The sequence below is a fragment of the Melanaphis sacchari genome, unplaced genomic scaffold (assembly GCF_002803265.2).
Source record: "Melanaphis sacchari strain LSU unplaced genomic scaffold, SCAv2.0 Contig310_pilon_pilon, whole genome shotgun sequence".
Classification (NCBI taxonomy): Eukaryota; Metazoa; Arthropoda; class Insecta; order Hemiptera; family Aphididae; genus Melanaphis; species Melanaphis sacchari.
In genome coordinates this window covers 1-19630 of record NW_020271184.1, presented here as the reverse complement: position 1 = coordinate 19630, position 19630 = coordinate 1, and the positions used below count along the sequence as shown (strand labels likewise).

At 28.5% G+C, this 19630-nt stretch overlaps 2 protein-coding genes across 9 annotated transcripts in view; both read left to right on the top strand.

The window, feature by feature from the left end:
* LOC112596242 (basement membrane-specific heparan sulfate proteoglycan core protein) overlaps positions 1-7598 on the top strand; it is a 155109-nt gene extending 147511 nt beyond the window's left edge. For 6 of the 8 annotated variants that reach the window (XM_025341752.1, XM_025341756.1, XM_025341754.1 and 3 more), the window contains 2 exons: positions 802-949; positions 6734-7598. In XM_025341752.1, coding sequence (XP_025197537.1) covers positions 802-949; positions 6734-6770 — 185 coding nt within the window. In that variant the 3' untranslated portion in view covers positions 6771-7598. The remainder of the gene's footprint in view (positions 1-801; positions 950-6733) is intronic. The other 2 variants (XM_025341758.1, XM_025341757.1) reach the window with 1 other exon arrangement.
* A 5539-nt stretch (positions 7599-13137) lies between these two features.
* On the top strand, positions 13138-17755 carry LOC112596223. Its single transcript, XM_025341726.1, has 10 exons — positions 13138-13225; positions 13298-13486; positions 13567-14062; positions 14237-15981; positions 16039-16460; positions 16527-16659; positions 16720-16896; positions 16955-17059; positions 17119-17617; positions 17676-17755. Exons 1-10 carry the CDS (start codon positions 13171-13173, stop codon positions 17716-17718), a joined length of 3864 nt encoding a protein of 1287 aa, XP_025197511.1. The 5' UTR covers positions 13138-13170; the 3' UTR covers positions 17719-17755.
* Positions 17756-19630: the final 1875 nt, after the last annotated feature.

Below are 19630 nucleotides of genomic sequence, written 5' to 3'. Positions count from 1 at the left end.
GAAAAATATTATATTTTTAAATTAAATATTTGAACGACTATGAAAGGTGTTAATAATATGCACAATTAATTTAATACTGTCATTAATTCTCAAAAATAACTTAATCGAACCTGGTCATTCTTAAAATTTTATCTACCTATATAAATGTTTAAAATAATACTTCTAATTAATGAGTTATATATTATTTTTTTAAGACAACAATCTTAACTATGTAACCAAATATTGTAAATTAACTATGTCACTAACTTAAAACAGTAATAATAATAGTATAATACTATGATGAATAATTTTCGTTTCGTTCAGAAAATACTCTTTATGTACGAATACTACTATTTTTTTTTTTTTTAACTAGATAATTTATTTTTATTTATAACTTATTAAAAAAAAAATTAACAGATATTCTAAAAATCTAAAATTACAAATAATAAAATATTTTATATATTTTATGAATAATGATATAATTCTAAAAGTTGATTTTAAATCAAGCAGAAAATAGACATTTTATAATTTCAATGAAGTACATTTTTAATATTAATGTATTCAAATTGTTGTTATATTTAATTGTAACTATTTTATTAAGATAAAAATCTAACAATGTAATCAAACTTATTATGTTTTATTAAAAAACATAATATAATATATTAAATTGAATGATTTAATAAATATTTTTTAATTTCAGATTTTTTTTTTAAATTTATGTTTATTATACTTCTATAATTAATTTCTATAATCAGTAACTTACTATGCTTGACCCTAGCATTGACTCTACCTTAGTTCTTAGTTCTTAATTATTTTGCGTAGGTGGAGTACCGGAAGTAATACTGACGTCAAACGATAACCATTACAAAGGGTATGAGGGTTGTATCGGAGACGTGCGTATTCAGGACTCAGGATACGTGAATCTGGGCCAAAAATCGATGTCCGGCAAAAATGTTGCATCGTGTAACAGGTAAGTGACGGCATACTACATATGATATTTATTTTTTTGCATTAATAATATGCTATATTATTTGGAGAACTGTGAATTTAGTGGAATAAATAAGGACTTTTAAAAAAATAATTTAAAAAATATGTAAACTCATTAAATTCACGGCCTTGATTATGTGTTTGTTTGTTCGAATAATAATGTATTTTATCTTTATCTTTCCAACACGCTGCTTATTCACGACTCGCAACGGGTAATAATAATAACAATAATAATCGATCATTTTCGTTTACAACGCAGCTATATTTATAAAAAAAATGACTTGAGACGCATACCGTCATCTTTGATATTTACACAAACCACTAATGACCAAGTGGTGTTTCAGGTAGACCCACGGTGGCCCACGGTTTCCGTGTGGCCGGACCTCAACGAAACCGGAAACTCTGTGTCCAACACCAATAACAAATGCTTTTGTACACATAATAACTTTAGCATAAGGCTTATGTTAACTACGTTGTTTTTGATATTATTGTTGACTAATTTATAACGTTCCATTGGAAAATATTACCATTTTACGTAATAATATGTATATATATATTATATTATATATACGACACAGGATTGTAATTTATGTTATGTACCATTATATAGTATATTATCTTTTTTTATATATACATATACTTATTTATAATAATTGCTCGATAATAATGAGAGTATGTATTTGTTTAATACGCATATATCAAGAACTGACGGCTGGTAGTAATATTATAAATTACTCGCAAATCGTTTTATTTTACACCATCCGACCAAAAAATATAATATTAGGTATGTATCACCAAATATCATTGCACCACGTTAAAATGCATTAAAAAAATCACTTCAAGACTTAGTCATAGAAAATTTAATTAAGTTTAATTTTTGTATTTTTTTATAATATTATATAGGCAATTATATGTATAATTAACGTTTGTTATTCAATATTTTATTAAGATATTTAGAAAGAAAGAGTCAAATCTTATGTCAATTTTACGCCAAGAACATATCTATATTTTATATTATAACTTATTAGAAACAAGTACTTTCTGATAAAAGATAAATTTCCCGCTGTAAAATTTTCCCAAGTTACATAAAACATATAACGTGAATGACGTAACATGACATAATATATTCCATAACCTACACATATTATAGCTACCTAGGTACTGTTTCTGTAAGTCTGTATAATATTCGTATATTTAAACCAAAATACTATAATTAACACTCGCCCCTAGGTTTTCGCAGGTATTGTTAACAACGTATCGCATTGGTGCAATTAAGTGGAGCTAGAGAATGCTATAGCCTACTTATGTACTTATTATGTGTTTTTGATTTTGCTTCTTATAAACATCAATAATTTTTTTAAATTATAATTTACAAATAATATCTATACTATGGAAATAAATGCAATAATAAACGAAAAATTTTTTTTTTTAAGAAAAAATAATATGATATTTTTCTTACCTCTATAATCTAATATTTGTAATATACTTTAATGAGTTTATAAATAAGAAAAATATGGTAGTCGATTTTTTTTTTTCTGTCGGAGTAAATAAATCTTACTTATTTACCAACAGGCAACAGCTAGTAAAGGATATTCTGTTTAGTTTAAATTTAGTCTTATGAAAAATTTCTGTGTATTATATTATATTTAAAACACTAATACGCAAGAAAAATTAAGCACCTATTTATGTATATGATATATATTTATATAGATTAATATTTAATTGGTATTTTGATTAATAATATTTATTTTAGTAATTAAAGTATACACAGTCAAGAGTCAAGCAAATACAAAGTAGTAAAAAAGACAATAAAAACTTTAAAAAATAATTAGACCATGACTTAATTTAATCTACAAACGTTGAAAAGTATTACAGTTAAAATAATACAAAATTAAGATATTCCATATAAATAAATACGCAAAATAAATAAATATGGATAATTATTTTATTATAATTTTTTTCATAATACGTATACTAGATAGGTATATAATTATAAAACAAAACACAAATATTTATACAGATACTTAACTAAGTATTTATTTTCTTAAATAAACGATTTAGACCAAGTTTACAGAATAATTTTAAAAATAAATGCGCAAGTATTGTACGGAAATAAATAGACCTCTGTAAAAATAATTTAAACATTTTAGCATCTCCTTCACCTCTAATTGTGGCAATGCAACGAGTATAATAGACTTTTACAAAAATTTTAAAGTGAATCAATTCATATTTCTTATTAGGATTTAACAAATGTTTTCTTTTTGTTCAAGAACTGTAATGTCATAGTGTTTTGCATCCTCGAAACGTATATTCGCGGCAAACCACTGCAATTTTACAGGGTAGTATCTATAGTGGGTACACCTCGCACTATGGGATGTCGTAACGATAATATAACCATTACGTGAAATTTACTATAGGTATTGTTATTGTTATCATCAGGGCTGTGAATCAAATGCTTTTAGTACCTAACTGTTAAATATGTATGTACTTTTATACTCAAAATTCTAATCAGTATTTATTATCACGTTTTTATTTAGCTCTTTTAACAATCGAAAAACATTTAGGTAAATATTTATTATTAACTAAAAATTGAGAAAAATATGCAAAAAAATATTTTTTATTCGCTATAGTAAAATACTAACCTAACCAATATTTCAACTTCTACCATAAAATAACAAAACAAAAAAAAAATGCTTAAACAGTAGTAGATTCTTTTTATGCCGAACATCACCATCTTGAATTTTTCGTATTTTGCACTACATTTAAATCCCCTTTAAATTATTATTACAATTAATAGTGTCTTGCTCTCGTAACTCGATATGAAATTAATCGTTTTTTTGTTATCTCGAGTACACAAATATTATTTTTATTAAAGTAAAATAGAAAATTCTGCAATAAATTTGGTATAGTGATGGTAATTGCGCGCATTGGTAGTCAATATTTGTAATCTTTCACATACTATAGTAAAATGGAAAATAAGTGTAAATTAAATGTCCTTACAATTTCGGACATAGTTTAATACAATTAGTTAAAAATGTGAAATCATCAATGAATTCAATACTCCGATAAAAAAATTATTGTAAATTATTAAACAGAAAGATAAAATTTTGAAGTTAATTTATGGAAATATAAAAAAAATGAGGATGACTCCTTATTTGTCCGTCAGTAAATATTTATTAAAATAGTTAACTTGTCCAGAGATAAAAACACATACCATTAAATAATAAATTTATAATTATTAAATGGAATAATTTTATTGAAAAAGCAAACGACTATAGACAACAACTAGGACATACTCGTTTTAAAACTAATGGCATTCTATTTATTTACCAGTTTTTAAAAAAAACTCTTTTTTGATCTCCTAGAGATTCGACATTACTAGAATCTACTGTATATAAATAAATTCACAGCCTTGTTAATTTTATATTTTATTATATTTAGTTAAAATTTTTGAAATTAAAATCTTATTTCTCAAAATCAACAAGCAGCGCAGCTATCTAATGTTTTAATGTGTTGCGATAATATGCTATGTTAAGGAGAGATGATATTATGATGTTGATTAGATAATAATTATTTATTGTTATCATGACTTAAATGGCATTCACGGTCATCTGTGTATATTTATATTATAATATATACTTAGTTATACAATTTGTTTAAATCAATAAATATCTTGTATCGATTAATTTTTATATATTTTTACATATGCACTATGCAGTATACACCTACCTATTAGTACCTACTTAGTAATAGTTTTCTATTAACTGCCATTACGTGTGGGTTTTATACTACGTGTTATAACTTTTAATTGTTATTCTGTAAGGTCGTTAATACTAAGAATAACTCTGCTTTTTCTGCTTTTGTGTTATAAAATGGAAAAGCTATTTTTTATTTATGAATAGTGATCCTATCAAAGACACATTTTGTTCAAAAATACTACATCCACATGTGTCCGTTACGTACACGTAATATATAATATGAGTGTATACAAATTTACATTTTGAATGATTTATTTTAAATTGTTGGTTTCAATATTATATTGAATTAACCTATTACTATGTAAATATATTATAACTTCATGCATTCCTTGCTTCAAAAAAAAAAAAAAGTTTGGTAAGCGAGTACCGCTCTGCCTGAGTGAGTCACTATTATACGTCTATTAAATTTGAATTCAATGATATATCATAGTATACGGAAATGATTCTGAGCAAAAACGGTCTATTAGGGTAAATCACCAAGTGATAATTTATTTTTAATATAGTTATTAATATCAATTTTTTATTTTACTATATTTTTCAATTAATTTATTTTGCTTTTAGCTTTATAGTAAATTAATATAGTTTTTATCAAAAAATTATATTAATTATATTATTAGTATTTCATAACTATAACGATATACTTAATACCATATTATATCAACTTATATAACTCAATATTTAATAACATTAATTTATAATTATCATAGATATTCATAGTAAACAATATATAACTATAAATAGATAATATTTTAAAATAAATCAAAAGAGTTATTACGTTTAGTAAAATTTATATTTACACAGAAATTTTAAGTTTTCACGGATAATGTTTTTAAATTATAGTATAATAATTATCATTTATCATTTAAATAAGTAATTTTGTCCAAATTAGAACTCAAATTGTCTAAAAGAAATAATTGTTCAAGCACCTTTCTTAGAATTTATGGTTTCAGTATGAACTAATTTTGAAGAATCTTGTATTTAATTTTAAAAATTTAGATAAAAAAAAATTGCACTTGTATATTTTTAATATTTTTATACAGCTAAAAGAATAATTTTTGTGGGATCTTGTATTAAATTTTCAAAAATTTTGATTTAGAAATTAAATTTTTATTGACATTAAAAAAAAAAATTAAAATTTTAAAATTTTTCTGTCTATAAATTTGAAAACATTTTTGAAAATTGTATTTTATAATGAAAATGATAATTAATCTAAACGTTTGATAAAAAATTCAAAACTTTATAAATATACTTATATACCTTTACAAGTTACATAAAAAAAAAAAAACAAAAATAATTTTGTCAAAAATTGAATTTGCGTTAAAATTTGCGTTTTTCCTTATTTCTTGTTTGTTTTTCCCAATTGTAAAATTAAGAACTAAGAAATTTTAAATCTGACCTTTTTAAAGTATAAACTAGATCCAATTGGATATCCGAAACCACTTCCGTTCTTAAAGTTTGAAATTTATTATTGACAAATTATCGTGTATTAATGCCCAAAAAAAAAAAAAAGAAAACAACATCAATACATTTATCGTTCCGCTCAGAATATAAAAAAATAAAAGTTTACGAGATGCACTAGAAAATATTCTTTCTTTTAAATTTAATAATTCGTTCAATTCAAACTTATATATTAAAATTAACGAAATAAAATAGATCCTGCCTGAATACAAATTTGTTATGTATATTTGTAATGAAATGTAAAAATGTATTGTAAGACGGAAACAACGAGTGTGGTTGTTGTATTGTTCTCAGCTGTATCTTTTTGATGTATTACAATTTTCTTACATGTAATTACTGTATCACTAGATGCATCATCTATATTATGTTAACAATTTAACAATATATTTTTAAAAACACTTCCTAATTAATACATAAAACAATTTATTTTGTTTAAAATGCTTCTGCTTATGTCAACGACGGGCCAATTGCAATGGAGTGGTAAAGACACGGCGAAAGAAAACACTACCAGACGTATTTTAATTTCTTGCTTTTTGTTTAATTGTTTTCAGACACGACGTTAACAATATCATTCAAAGAAACGAATAATATGAACGATGAACAAAATGCACCTCAGTCAACGACTGTGAGCAACGCTGAAGACAACAACAATAATATTATATTATATAATTTTGAAAAACATAAATCGTTGTTTTTTTTTTTTTTTAGTTTAAATCTATTTTATAATCAAATCGCTTTTAACGACGCCTACTTTTGTAATTTTTAAGCTCATTAGCGTTTATAGTCTGTAAAAGCATCAAATTATGTAATAATAATTTTGTCATGCAATTATAATAACACACCAGCCTGCTGTCATACATAATATTATGTATATCGCAGTTCTACAGCGTATAGTTAAGTATTTTTTCATATTTTTATTAATTTTTACCAGTTTTGTCCGTCGCCATATACCGCAAAACGAAATCGTTATTATACGTAGCTTATATTAGATTATTATATAAAAAAAATAGATTCTCGTAATTCAACCAATCATGTGTTCTGAAACAACGATTCACTCGAAGTTCGCTGTTTACATTTTTGTAAGAATGCACAACGGACAGAACAAATTAATTTTCCCCCTTACGGCCACACCGCGTAGACTAATTTACTCGTATATTATTATTGTATTATTAATTTAACACTATTATATTTATACATTGACTATTAATAAATCGTATATCATATCGTGCCATATATTCGCTGTATTATTTCCGTATACATACTTCCTAAACTTTAAAAACTTAATCTAATAATAATCGTTTGTATATGAAAGACGATAAGTTACAACCTATTTGCCTCTTCCCAATAAATATGCTCTGTGGTTAAAGTTGGATTGTTTACGTTTGTATTGGAGAATGGTGTATTAAAATGAATAAATAGCTAATTCAAAACAATTTCATTTTTTAATAGAATACTTCATTTCTTCATTGTAGACACTTTTTTGTGTTGTACGTATTTTATATTTTATTCAAACTAGAAAGTTCTGTCTGAAACTGTAATCTATAGGTATTTTATCAACTTACATAATTATTGTTTCGACTCATCGCGTTAAAGTGTATTTCGTATGATATTTTAACTATCTCATGATACCAAGTTGTTAATTTTGTAATGATTTATATAGTTGATACTATACGATAAAAAATACAACTTTTTTCATGAACAATTTTTAATTTTATTAATTTTTTGAAAAAAAAAATCAAAATGAATACAAATAAATATATATATATACATAAATAAAAAAAAAATACAAAATACAGACAGTATGATAAATTTTAGAATAATTAAATGGGTGGTTGAAAAAGAATGTATATGTTTTTGAAAGTCTGATTGAGAATGTGTAACAAAATTTAAACAAAACAAAATACGTGTCAATAAGATTAAAAAATAAATCGACTTTAGAAAGATAAAAAAAACATCAAACAAGATTTCAAACAAATAGAAGTGAAGGGTGAAAGAAAATATATCTGAAAGACGACACATTTTTTTATTTTATAACAATGACGATCAATTACACAAATAGTTGTCGTTACAGTATATTATTTTTTAATGTATGTGATATAATTAAATATTATACTGCTGTGTGTAATACAATACAGAGGTCACCAGACATTTTCCTAGGGAAGGGGCAAAATTAATTTAAAAAATAAATGAAGTATTTTTATACATTTTATTTATAGTATACATTATTATGTTTTGTCATCATTACAATACAGAATTACAATAATTAGGTAACAAATTTAAAATCCTAGGAGGGAAAGTGCCCCGTCTTACCACCCTCCCCTCCTCTTGGGAGTTTGGGACATTCAATATAGTTCATTTATCTACAACAGTAGTACTTAACCTTTTTCGAATAACGGAACACTTATCATTTTATAAGATTTTCGCGGAACACAACCATAAAATAAAATAGTAGTACATACATTTTTAATTTTTTAATATATTAAACAATGAATGTATAGCATACAATTGTTTGCATGCCATACATGTTAGTGTTAGTCACTAAAAAATAATAAAATTATAAAAAGAGTTTAAAAAAATTTAAAAATTAGAAATTGAATACTTTGTATGAGATATTTGTGACTGATGATTTTTACAGATATTATATAGTATACTGACACATTATATAATTCAAAAGTTTACGATGACGTTTTTGTGTACAAAAATAAACCAATAAAATCTAAAATGATTCTATTTTGAAAGAATTTTTTTTCACTGATTTTAAAATTTTGGCGGAACACTTATACCAAATCCTCGGAACACCGGTTAAGAACCACTGGTCTACAACATATTATATAACAAAAAACAAAAAGTACAATAGACTAAACTATAATTTTTTTTTATTTTACAGTCAAATTTACTTTTCATTTGCTATTTGTATACATGCATAATATAGTATATTTATATCTTGATTCATGCTTGGTTTGGATATTTTATAAGAAATTATTTATTACTCAATCATACTTTATCTCTATTAGTTAATAATTTTAAACCATTTTAAAATATAATATTAACAGTACTCTCAATTCTGGTAACTTGTCAGTGCCTGAGTTTACTAAGTTCTAAAAATTATATTGAAAGAAAGATAGGAACAATTGACACAAAAAAAATAGACGTAGTAGTTTTTTTAAAACATCTAAACGATTTGTAGTGTCTAAGACTAATCTAGGACCAGATGAAAATTATGGGAATGTGTCACATGACCCATTTATAGAATTTACTGAATGTGAAATTGAAAACTACAAACGTAAATACTTAGAAAACTAATCACTATCTGAGTATCAAGTAAAATCATTAGAAATTAGAACTAAGAGGCAAAATCAATGCGAAGAATGGTAGGTACATTGAGAGAAAAAACGGTTGATATTCACAAAACTGAAATTTACTGATTCAATATCATCATTATAATTGGTAGGACTCGGAACTTAATGTACTTAAAAAACACTAGTGCATGCATTTATGCGCTTAAAAAAATAAAAATATGCACTTAAATTTTATTTTCTTACACAAAATTTTAATTTGCATAAGTATTTTATAAAATCATATATATAAAAAGGAATAATAAAAAAATATCTTTAAAAATATTCCTTGAATAAAAAAAATGCACTTGTAAAACGTTTCTGTTGAATTATATTTAAATATAAGTCGGAGTTTCCAATAATAAGTAAGTGGTACTTAAATACAATAATCAAGTATTCAAGTAGTTATTTTTCTAGAAAAGTATTTATAAAAAATCGTGGTATTTCGATATCAGTTTTTATTTTATATTTGTATAATATTTTATTTTAGATAAAGCTAGCTGTAGTTATAATTTATAAATATATATTTCTGTCGTAGGCCATATGAATAATTAATTTTTTATTTAGTTTTGAGACTGACAACATTTATACCTTTTAAAAATTACAATAATTTTATGGTAATGACCATTTGACTATTATTGTATTACTAGCTTTATTTTATAATACTAACCATGTGTAAAATGTAAACTGAACTATTATATTATTGTATTGTAAGTACATAACTTTTTATATCTCACTAATATTAATTTGAGTGTTCAATAGTCCATGATCGAATTTTGGAATATTGATGGTAGAAAATTTATACAGAAATAGCGATAAGAAATATTATAATTGAAGCTGTGTTATATTTTAGTAAATAATATTCCAAGTAGATCGTGAACTATAAGACACTCAAAATATAATATTGGCAAAGTATAAACAAAAGAAAATAATACCTACCTATAATAAGGCACAATAGTTCAGTTTACATTTAACATATGATTAGTATTAAAATAAAGCTAATTAAATAACCCCATTGCAAAGAGCCTAGTCTTTCAAAATTAATTATCCATATAGCCACGAGTGGTACGACATATACATACTAATTAGTAATTAATAGGTGAAAAATTAATTTAATATAAATAATATTATAATATATACAGAGGATTTTTGCACTGAAAATGTTGAATTTTTCAATTGTTTTTAATATTTAGTTTATTCTTTCTAGAATTATATAAAATCTTATTTTTGCTTATATTTAATAGTAAAACCATCAACTTTTGATTTTCAAACGGCAACCTATATTTTAAATGTCATATAATAATAGCTAGGTTTTTGCGAATTTAACGTCATAATTATTAGTTTCTATTTAACCGTTAAAGATTATCGACTATTATTTGACGCAGTGATGAATTTTGTCCCTGTAGTAACCATGCATATCATGTAATAAATTAATTACATATCTATTATCTATTATCTATTTTCTTTGAGTCCAGAAAAATTAAGTGTTTAATAAAATAAAATATAATTATATTTATGTAATTTATATCATAACCCATGCAAATTTTTCTATAGTATGATAAAGTATAATTCTATTGTATAATAAAAATTCTTTATGATATAAATTATAATGACCGTGAAGATCCGTCGCTAAAAGTCTATAATCATATGTTGTTATTTCACAAAAATATGATCACAATAGCGCTCAGAGGTATAGTAAAAATATCATTAATTTTTAAAATTCTATATGATTCAAATAAAATAATATCATTGGTCTGAATCTCAATACAGTTCGGATATCAATACGTTCTTATTCAATTTATTTTATTTTTTATTTTACCAAACATATAAACACTTTAACATATAAAGCGTCAGATAACATAAAACGATTGGTAAAAACACCGGCAGTAGGGATTAAATAGCCGATTCAAAACCTCACCCTCACCATTCTCACCTCACCCTCACCTCACCCATAGCCGCCGCCGCTGCCGCTACGTATGTGACGTACCCCCACCTCCTCACCTCACCTAAAGCCGCTGCCGCTGCCGCCGCCCGATCGCGCATGTGCGCGGCATATACTTATCAATATCACTGCTATCATTTGTTATCAGTTATCATATAATCATTTGTTATCGAACGTTAATCAACAAATAGTGAAAATTGCAAAATAGTGACGGGTATCGAACCCGGACTTACCGCTTCCCGTGAGATATGATCTGCCGCCCCGCCATATATACTTTGAGATAGTTATTCTTATCTATTTAACCAGTTATCTCAATCATCGCCCAGACTTGTCAGGTCCACTCATGCAACTCGAGACAATTTAAGGCCAGATGTCAACAGTTATCATTTGTTATCAGCGATCATTTTCAGCCAAAACGTTTATCACCATTATCAGTTATCACAAATATTTTTACCGTACTGTCTATCAAATAAAATGGTATCAGCTATATTTTCGCGCGCATAATCAAATTAAAATATTCAAACAACGTAGTTCTCTCTATTTGGGATAATATTCAAAAATAGTGAAATTGTAAATTAGATATATATTATTAAAATGATATTAACATGATTATGTTATACATTATATCCATACGTGAAAATAACTACAAAAATGTGATTAAGTATAAAATTCATTAGTAAAATATAATTTCTATCCCGATGCTTAATAGGTTTGACACAATACTCAATAATGAACGTATCACAAATAATATCGATGAATGCGTCATAATGGGAAATCTTGACCACAATGGCCCATAGTTTCTGACATTAGGATTTACTGAAAGACATTTCCAATGCAGTAATAATCACAACTAAATGTCTTCATAATGTGCCCTACCGGTCGTCAGAGGATGTCGCAGATATTTACTTGCGATATTAAAATACCATGTATTGTAGGTATCAATATTCATATTCAATTAAATATATGGCAAAAGCATCTATTGTCCTGAGATCACCGTCGCGGTCTCGACATTAGGGATAAGCACTCTAACGTCGGTGACAATAAGATACATTTCCTGCCATTGGGTGGGTATTTGGCGCTGTCGCATACCCTTCTTATACGATATTAGAATGGTATTAGTAGAACAACATTAGATAGTCGATATTAGTACCTTTGCGGACGTATCTTCATACAATGTAATACTACTTAAATATCAATATTCACACACTGCCTACCCACAAAATATTTCTCCACCTACTTAAATTTATCTTTATATATTCTGAAAGAACAACAGTCTTATAGTACGTCGTCAGTCTTAAACCATCGCGCACTTATTTTCGTTCCGATACGTCTTTACATTTTATTAGTGAATTTTACTATACTTTCATACTGCAATGTGTAAATGTGTATCTGCGTTTACGCGTATGGACAGATTTGATTAGGACGAGAAACACGCACGAAGGCGTTTGCTTCGTGCACTATTTGTACATCGACGTTCAAGTAAGTCTCATCTGAAGAGACATATGAAAACCGTCCATGGTAGGCATAATATATTATTTATTTTATTAATTTTATGATTTTTTTTATTTATTTATTTATTTATTTTTGCTGTTGCAATAATGCACACTTGCACACGTACGACCACAATCAGATCAGCCAGCGGCCCCCCTCAAATCAGACTCGAAATGTAAATAATATTCCGAACGAAGATTTTAACGATGGGTACGATGAAATGTGCTGTGAAGTTCTAGAAAATGTTCAAGATGCTGGGCTATGCGATATGACAAGTAAGATTTTTTTTTTATTATTATTATTATTATTATTATCGGTGCTAGATTTAATTTACGTTTTTATTAAAGACAATGTCCGCGTCCGGGCACCTGGCGAAAAAGAAATAGCTCCTGGAATATTTGTACCTGACATACCAGCAGGGCCCTCTCGGCAGTATGTGAATAATTTTCCGGGCGAGGATTTTAACGATGGGTACGATGAAATGTGCTGCGAAGTTCTAGAAAATGTTCAAGATGCTGGGCTATGCGATATGACAAGTAAGATTTTTTTTTTTATTATTATTATTATTATTATCGGTGCTAGAATTATACTTATCTATATTTATTTTTATAAGTAGATTCTTATATGACTACGGTAGGAAGAAAGCGCGTACACGTAGAAAATACAGTATCCCGTATTAAATCTAAAAAAGCTCGTATGGATATGGTTAATACACCGGGTTTCGCTGAGGTTAAATCCGCACATAGTCGAAAAATCGTATGGTATTATGCTAAAAATCTGAATAATTATGAAAATTATATTTCATTTCTCGATAATTTAAAACCTGGGCTTGTCCGATTATTAAGGAGAATTGTAGTTGTGAATCCGATAAAATTTAATTTAAAACTTGAAGCCACTTATAACCAAACGCGTGTAGATAACTCATCGCAAAATAGGTCATTCAAGACATCGGCCCAAGAAATTTTTATCGATTCTGATATAGTTTCATTAATAGAGCAGGCGTTCACTACGTTATTGCACGAGGAGGAAATTTATGTTGCAAAGGGTAGTAGATATGTATTAGAATCCATTGACGGGCTTTTATTAACAGTATACAAATATACGCCTATGGGGGGAACCCCTAACATTGGCCTGCCCGTTATCAATTTTGATAACGAACGCGATGACGTAAATGATCATAATACTGATAATAACCCAGATATTCGAAATAATATTACGTTAAACACGCCGAATAATAACCGACAAAATGAAAACGAGAATCGTGATGATACTTTTAACCCTGTAGCTGGCTCATCTTATATTCAGCTCCCTTTTTCAATCAAAAATAAACGGGCGACGATCAATCCGCAAAATAATGATCAGCATTGTTTTAAATGGTCCATTCTGGCGAGGCACGTGACAGGTGCAAATAAACATCGTGTAGGCGAAAATTATTTCCGACATGAAGACAAATATAATTTTACAGGCTTATCATTCCCAACACCGTGGAGTGAGGTTAAAATTTTTGAAAAAAATAACCCGACAGTCTCTGTAAATATTTACGGAGTTAAAAAAATATCTCAGTCTTCGTCAAAAAATCCGAATCATCACATATTTCCATTAAAAGTAGTAGATAATGAAAAAGCCGAGCATTTCGACATCATTTTATTCACTGCCGGAGAAAAAAGTCACTACGTATATATTTCTAATTTTTCACGCTTAATCCGCTCGCAAATAACATTACACGGTCATTCAGTTTATTTCTGCAAACGATGTTTCACATCGTTTGACAAACAAAATTTAAAATATAAATTAAGTGGGCAGCTAGCACTTCAGCAGCATAAATTAATTTGCGGATCTCATAAACCTATTCTACCCATAATGCCCGATGTTGACACATTGCTAGAATTCGATAATTGGCGACATGCTCAACGACACCCATTCACTATTTACGCGGATTTTGAAGCTCTACTGGTGAAAACTAATGAGAAAAGGGGGGAACACACGACTGTAATACATAACCACAAACCTATGAGTTATGGGTTTTTAGTTAAAGCGTCCGAAGAAGTTCCACTAGAGCTTATCCAGCAATTCAATATACCAACTGCACCAGTTGTTTATCGCGGTAGTGATAGTCGGGAGGATGTTGCCAGGCATTTTCTCGAAAATATAGTTGATGTAGGTCGTAAAATTGAAGAATTGCTAAAGACGAATGTCCCTATAGTTATGAATGACCGAGATACGCGAAAACACAATGAAAATAAAAATTGTAACTTTTGTAAACGCAGTTTCGACACAAACGAGAAAGTCCGTGACCATTGTCACCTTACTGGTAGATTTAGACAATCTTTATGCTCTCGATGTAATTTAAAATTAAAACAACCGAAATTTGTCCCCTGTTTTTTCCACAATTTATCTAATTATGACGCCCACTTTATTGTAACTGAATTAGGCTATGACGCTAATAGTATAAAAGTTATTGCTAATAGCGAAGAAAAATTTATTTCATTTTCAAAATATATTAGTAGGACGTTTACTATACGATTCGTAGACACGTGCAGGTTTATGGCATCAAAGTTGGATACTCTATCCAAAAACCTTTTAACTCGAGATTTTTCGAAATTCCGCGAGACAGCAAAATTTTTTGATGCCCGGGATATGCCACTAGTCACCCGTAAGGGTGTATATCCATACGAGTATACGGATGGCTGGGATAAGTTGGACGAGCCGAGTCTACCACCAAAAGAAGAATTTTATAGTACGCTCAAGGAGGAGGGTATTAAGGATGTACACTACGAACATGCTATGGAGGTATGGAGGTACTTTGAATGCAGAACGCTGGGCGAATACAGCGATTTGTATCTCAAAATTGACGTTTTGTTGCTCGCGGATGTTTTTGAAAATTTCCGCGATCTATGCATGAAAACGTACAATTTAGATCCGGCATTTTATTATACGGCCCCAGGATTCAGCTTCGATTCGATGTTGAAATATACATCGGTGAAATTGGAACTGTTGACCGATTATGACATGCTACTATGTATAGAAAAAGGTTTGTAATTGATGAAAAATTAATTTTTTAAATGTTATAGAAATAATTATATTACAGGTATACGCGGTGGATTGGTGCAGGCTAGCATGCGGTATGCTAAGGCTAATAACCATAAGGTGCCTGATTATAACGAAACTAAACCGAAATCATGGCTTGTCTATCAAGACTGTAATAATCTTTATGGCTGGGCTATGGCAGAATGTATGCCCTCTGGAGGCTTTAAGTGGGTTGAAGCCAAGCTCGATGGTCTTAACGACTTGGACGACAACTCGCCGATCGGACGGATGTATGAGGTTGATGTAACGTATCCGGCAGAACTGCATGACCAGCATAATGATCTACCATTTCTGCCTCAAAACGGAATACCCGATGGCTCGAAGGTAAAAAAACTGATGGTGACCTTCGAGTCAAAAAAAAATTATGTCGTACATTACCGTAATCTCCAGCAAGCCATTAAAAACGGGTTGATAGTTGAAAAAGTAAATTTATTTAAAATAAAATGTAAATTTATTTATTTATTTTTGACATGATTAATTTTATTCTAGGTGCATAGGGTCCTACAATTCAACCAATCACCTTGGCTTGCCGAATTTATAAATTTAAACAACGAAATGAGAAAAAAAGCTTTGAACGATTTTGAGAAAGACTTCTTCAAGCTTATGAATAATAGTATTTTTGGTATTTTTTATAATTTTTGTGTTTATTCAATTTTATACTAATCCTTTTTAAAATCGATAGGTAAGACTATGGAACAAGTTAGACGAAAGATACTAATGGAGCTTGTTTCAAACGAAGATAGAGTGCAGAAACTTATCAACTTGACCACATTTAAATATGCGACACCATACAACGAAAACCTGAGTGCTGTAACAATGGAGAAAAAAATTATAAAATTCGACAAACCTATTTATATTGGTATGTATCATAGCATGTATATTACATTCTTATAGATATTTAATAATTCTTCCCACAGGCTTAGCTGTGTTGGATATATCAAAGACAAAAATGTACGACTATCACTACAACGTGATGAAGAGGCATTATGGTGATCAAATCGAGCTGATGTACACTGACACCGGTAAATTAATAAATTAATATATATTTGTTTCATACATAATTAAATAATTGTTATTATAGATTCACTGGTATATTATATCCACACTGATGACTTTTACGAAGATCTTGCAAGGAACGCCAATCTACTCGACCGTATGGATACTTCTAATTTACCACGAAACCATCCGTGTTATATTGCTGAGAGGAAAAAGATCCCGGGTCTATTTTCAGATGAGACTGACGGCCATATTATGACGGAGTTTTGCGCGCTCCGTGCTAAATCCTACGCTTATAAAATCCAAGGATTGGATGATATGAATGTGAAGGAGCAGATCCGTGCAAAAGGCGTAAGGGGTCATGTGGTTAAGAACCATATGACATTTGAGGGTCATCGGGCATGTTTGTTTGAAGGTATGGAGCCGGGTGTCAATAATAGACAGCTGAATATATGTATACGTTCATTCAAACATCAATTGACGACTGTCCAGACCAATAAAATAATATACAACAATTATGATGATAAGAGGGTGATATTAGAAGATAAATTCCATACCCTAGCTCACGGTCATTTTAGAATAGAGTAAGTTTTTTAAATTGTTTTTAAATTATCAAAATTATATTATATATAAATTTTACAGGGACGCAGAGTTGGCTGAAATTATGGTCGAAAACGAATTTTAGACCTTGTGTAAAATTTTTAAAATACTCTGTACATAAATAGTGTAAAATGAAAACAATTTCATGACATATAATTGTATATATTTTAATTTGTAAATACTTTGACATAAATAGTTTAAATTTTATACCAGATATTTGTATATACTTTGTATTAAAATGTTTACCTTGTAAATGTTAGCATGTATAAAGAAAACTCTTTGTTAAAATATTATTATGTTTATTAAATTTATTTGCGTAAGCACAATTAAGAATTATTTATAAACCATTTTCTTATAGCAAATATTTTATAAAATGTACATTGTTTTGGATTAAATTCCATATGAAAAATACAACAAGGTAAAGTTTTGTCATCACATATTTGATCCAAACGAGGGCAGCCCAAGTCTTCAATGTTGATGAGTGCGACGTGTGGTATATACTCCATAAGAACTTGTTTTTTCTGTTCACCTTTGACGTATATGCAACTGAACTTTAATGAATTCAATATTCTACTTAGTTCTTCATACTCGATATCGCCATATTCTATGGGTAGTTGATGGTAATTACGCTCCAGCCACTTGTTGGTTTTACGACTTTTGTTATCCTCCATGGATTTTGAATGTTTAAAAATCCAGTGTTGGGTCGCCCATGTTTCTGTGTCTACTATAGACATTTCTTTAATCATGTATTTATTGTTGACACCGAGTACACATTGCATGTCCAAGATGGCTGAAGACATTATGGTTTGTCTTTATAATAAGTTTCAATAGTATTTAGTCGACTGAGTATAGCTGGTATTAGGTTTTTCAACCCTTCTGTACTTTCTTTGATTGATTGTAATGATACTTCGCCTCTTGTCATATGCTCAGCTATCTGTACACACGTTAATTGTATCGTTTCTACTTGTTCTTCTTGAATTTGTACGGATTTATGATTTTCTTCAAGTAAATGTTCGATTTTATCTAATTTAGACGAAAACGATTTGTTCGACTGTTCGAGATTTGAAATAATTTTTTTTGTTTCACTAGACTGAGAACTACCAAACACGTTCATGTCCATAGCTCGACTGACACTATTTTCTAATGTCACTTGTATTTATCCAACTATTGTGTGTATTATCGAACCCGAGCCATTTCACAAAAATTTGATTCCCCTTCTTACGTATAATTTTCTCGACTAAATAATCATTTGGATAATTCGTTTTCAATATTTCTTCAGAATAAAAGCAACCAGCAATCGGTTTTCCAGTATAATCTTGTAGCTGATAAGTAGTGGGTAATGTTTCATTAATTTTAACAATTTTAAATATTTCTGTAGACCAGCTCGGTAAATAACCTTTTGCAAATACACCTTTATATGTGCTAATACGGACGTTATCGCCTATGTCAAATTTAATTTTTCCGTCAATAATTTTTCGTTGCTTTATTTCCACTGACGTAGGATTAGCATCAGCTTGCACTGGTGTCATTCCTATTGTCCTATGTTTTGAATTATTATATTCGTTAATCAATGAAGGTAAAATAGAAATCCATTCATGCGAACCTCGTGCCGTAAACTCTCTAAACATTTTTTCTTTCAATGTGCGGTTGAAACGTTCCACAATACACGCTTTCATAGTACTATAAGTCGAATATTTATGTATGTTGTGCTTCTTCATCAACGCGTCAAATGTAGAATTGTAAAATTCTTTTCCATTATCGAGCTGTAATAGCTTTGGTGTGCGTTTATGCAGTATTTTAGACATTGAGCTGGAAACTTCTTTAGCAGTTTTAGACTTTAACGGTATCGCCCAAGCAAACTTTGTAAAACAATCAATAACACATAGAATATATTTGTAGCCCTTGTTTTTTTTAGAATACGGTATCATTTCGACCAAGTCGGCCTGCCATAGATCGTTTTTTCCGTAGACATTAACTCTACGCCTTGTATAATTTTT

Bases quoted from the DNA above. Each gene is read 5' to 3' on its own strand.
- LOC112596223 (XM_025341726.1), top strand. From the start codon at position 13,171: ATGTGCTGTGAAGTTCTAGAAAATGTTCAAGATGCTGGGCTATGCGAT. The intron at 13,487-13,566 runs GTAAGATTTTTT...TTTTATAAGTAG, and splicing joins TGGGCTATGCGATATGACAA to ATTCTTATATGACTACGGTA. The intron at 16,461-16,526 runs GTAAATTTATTT...ATTTTATTCTAG, and splicing joins ACGGGTTGATAGTTGAAAAA to GTGCATAGGGTCCTACAATT.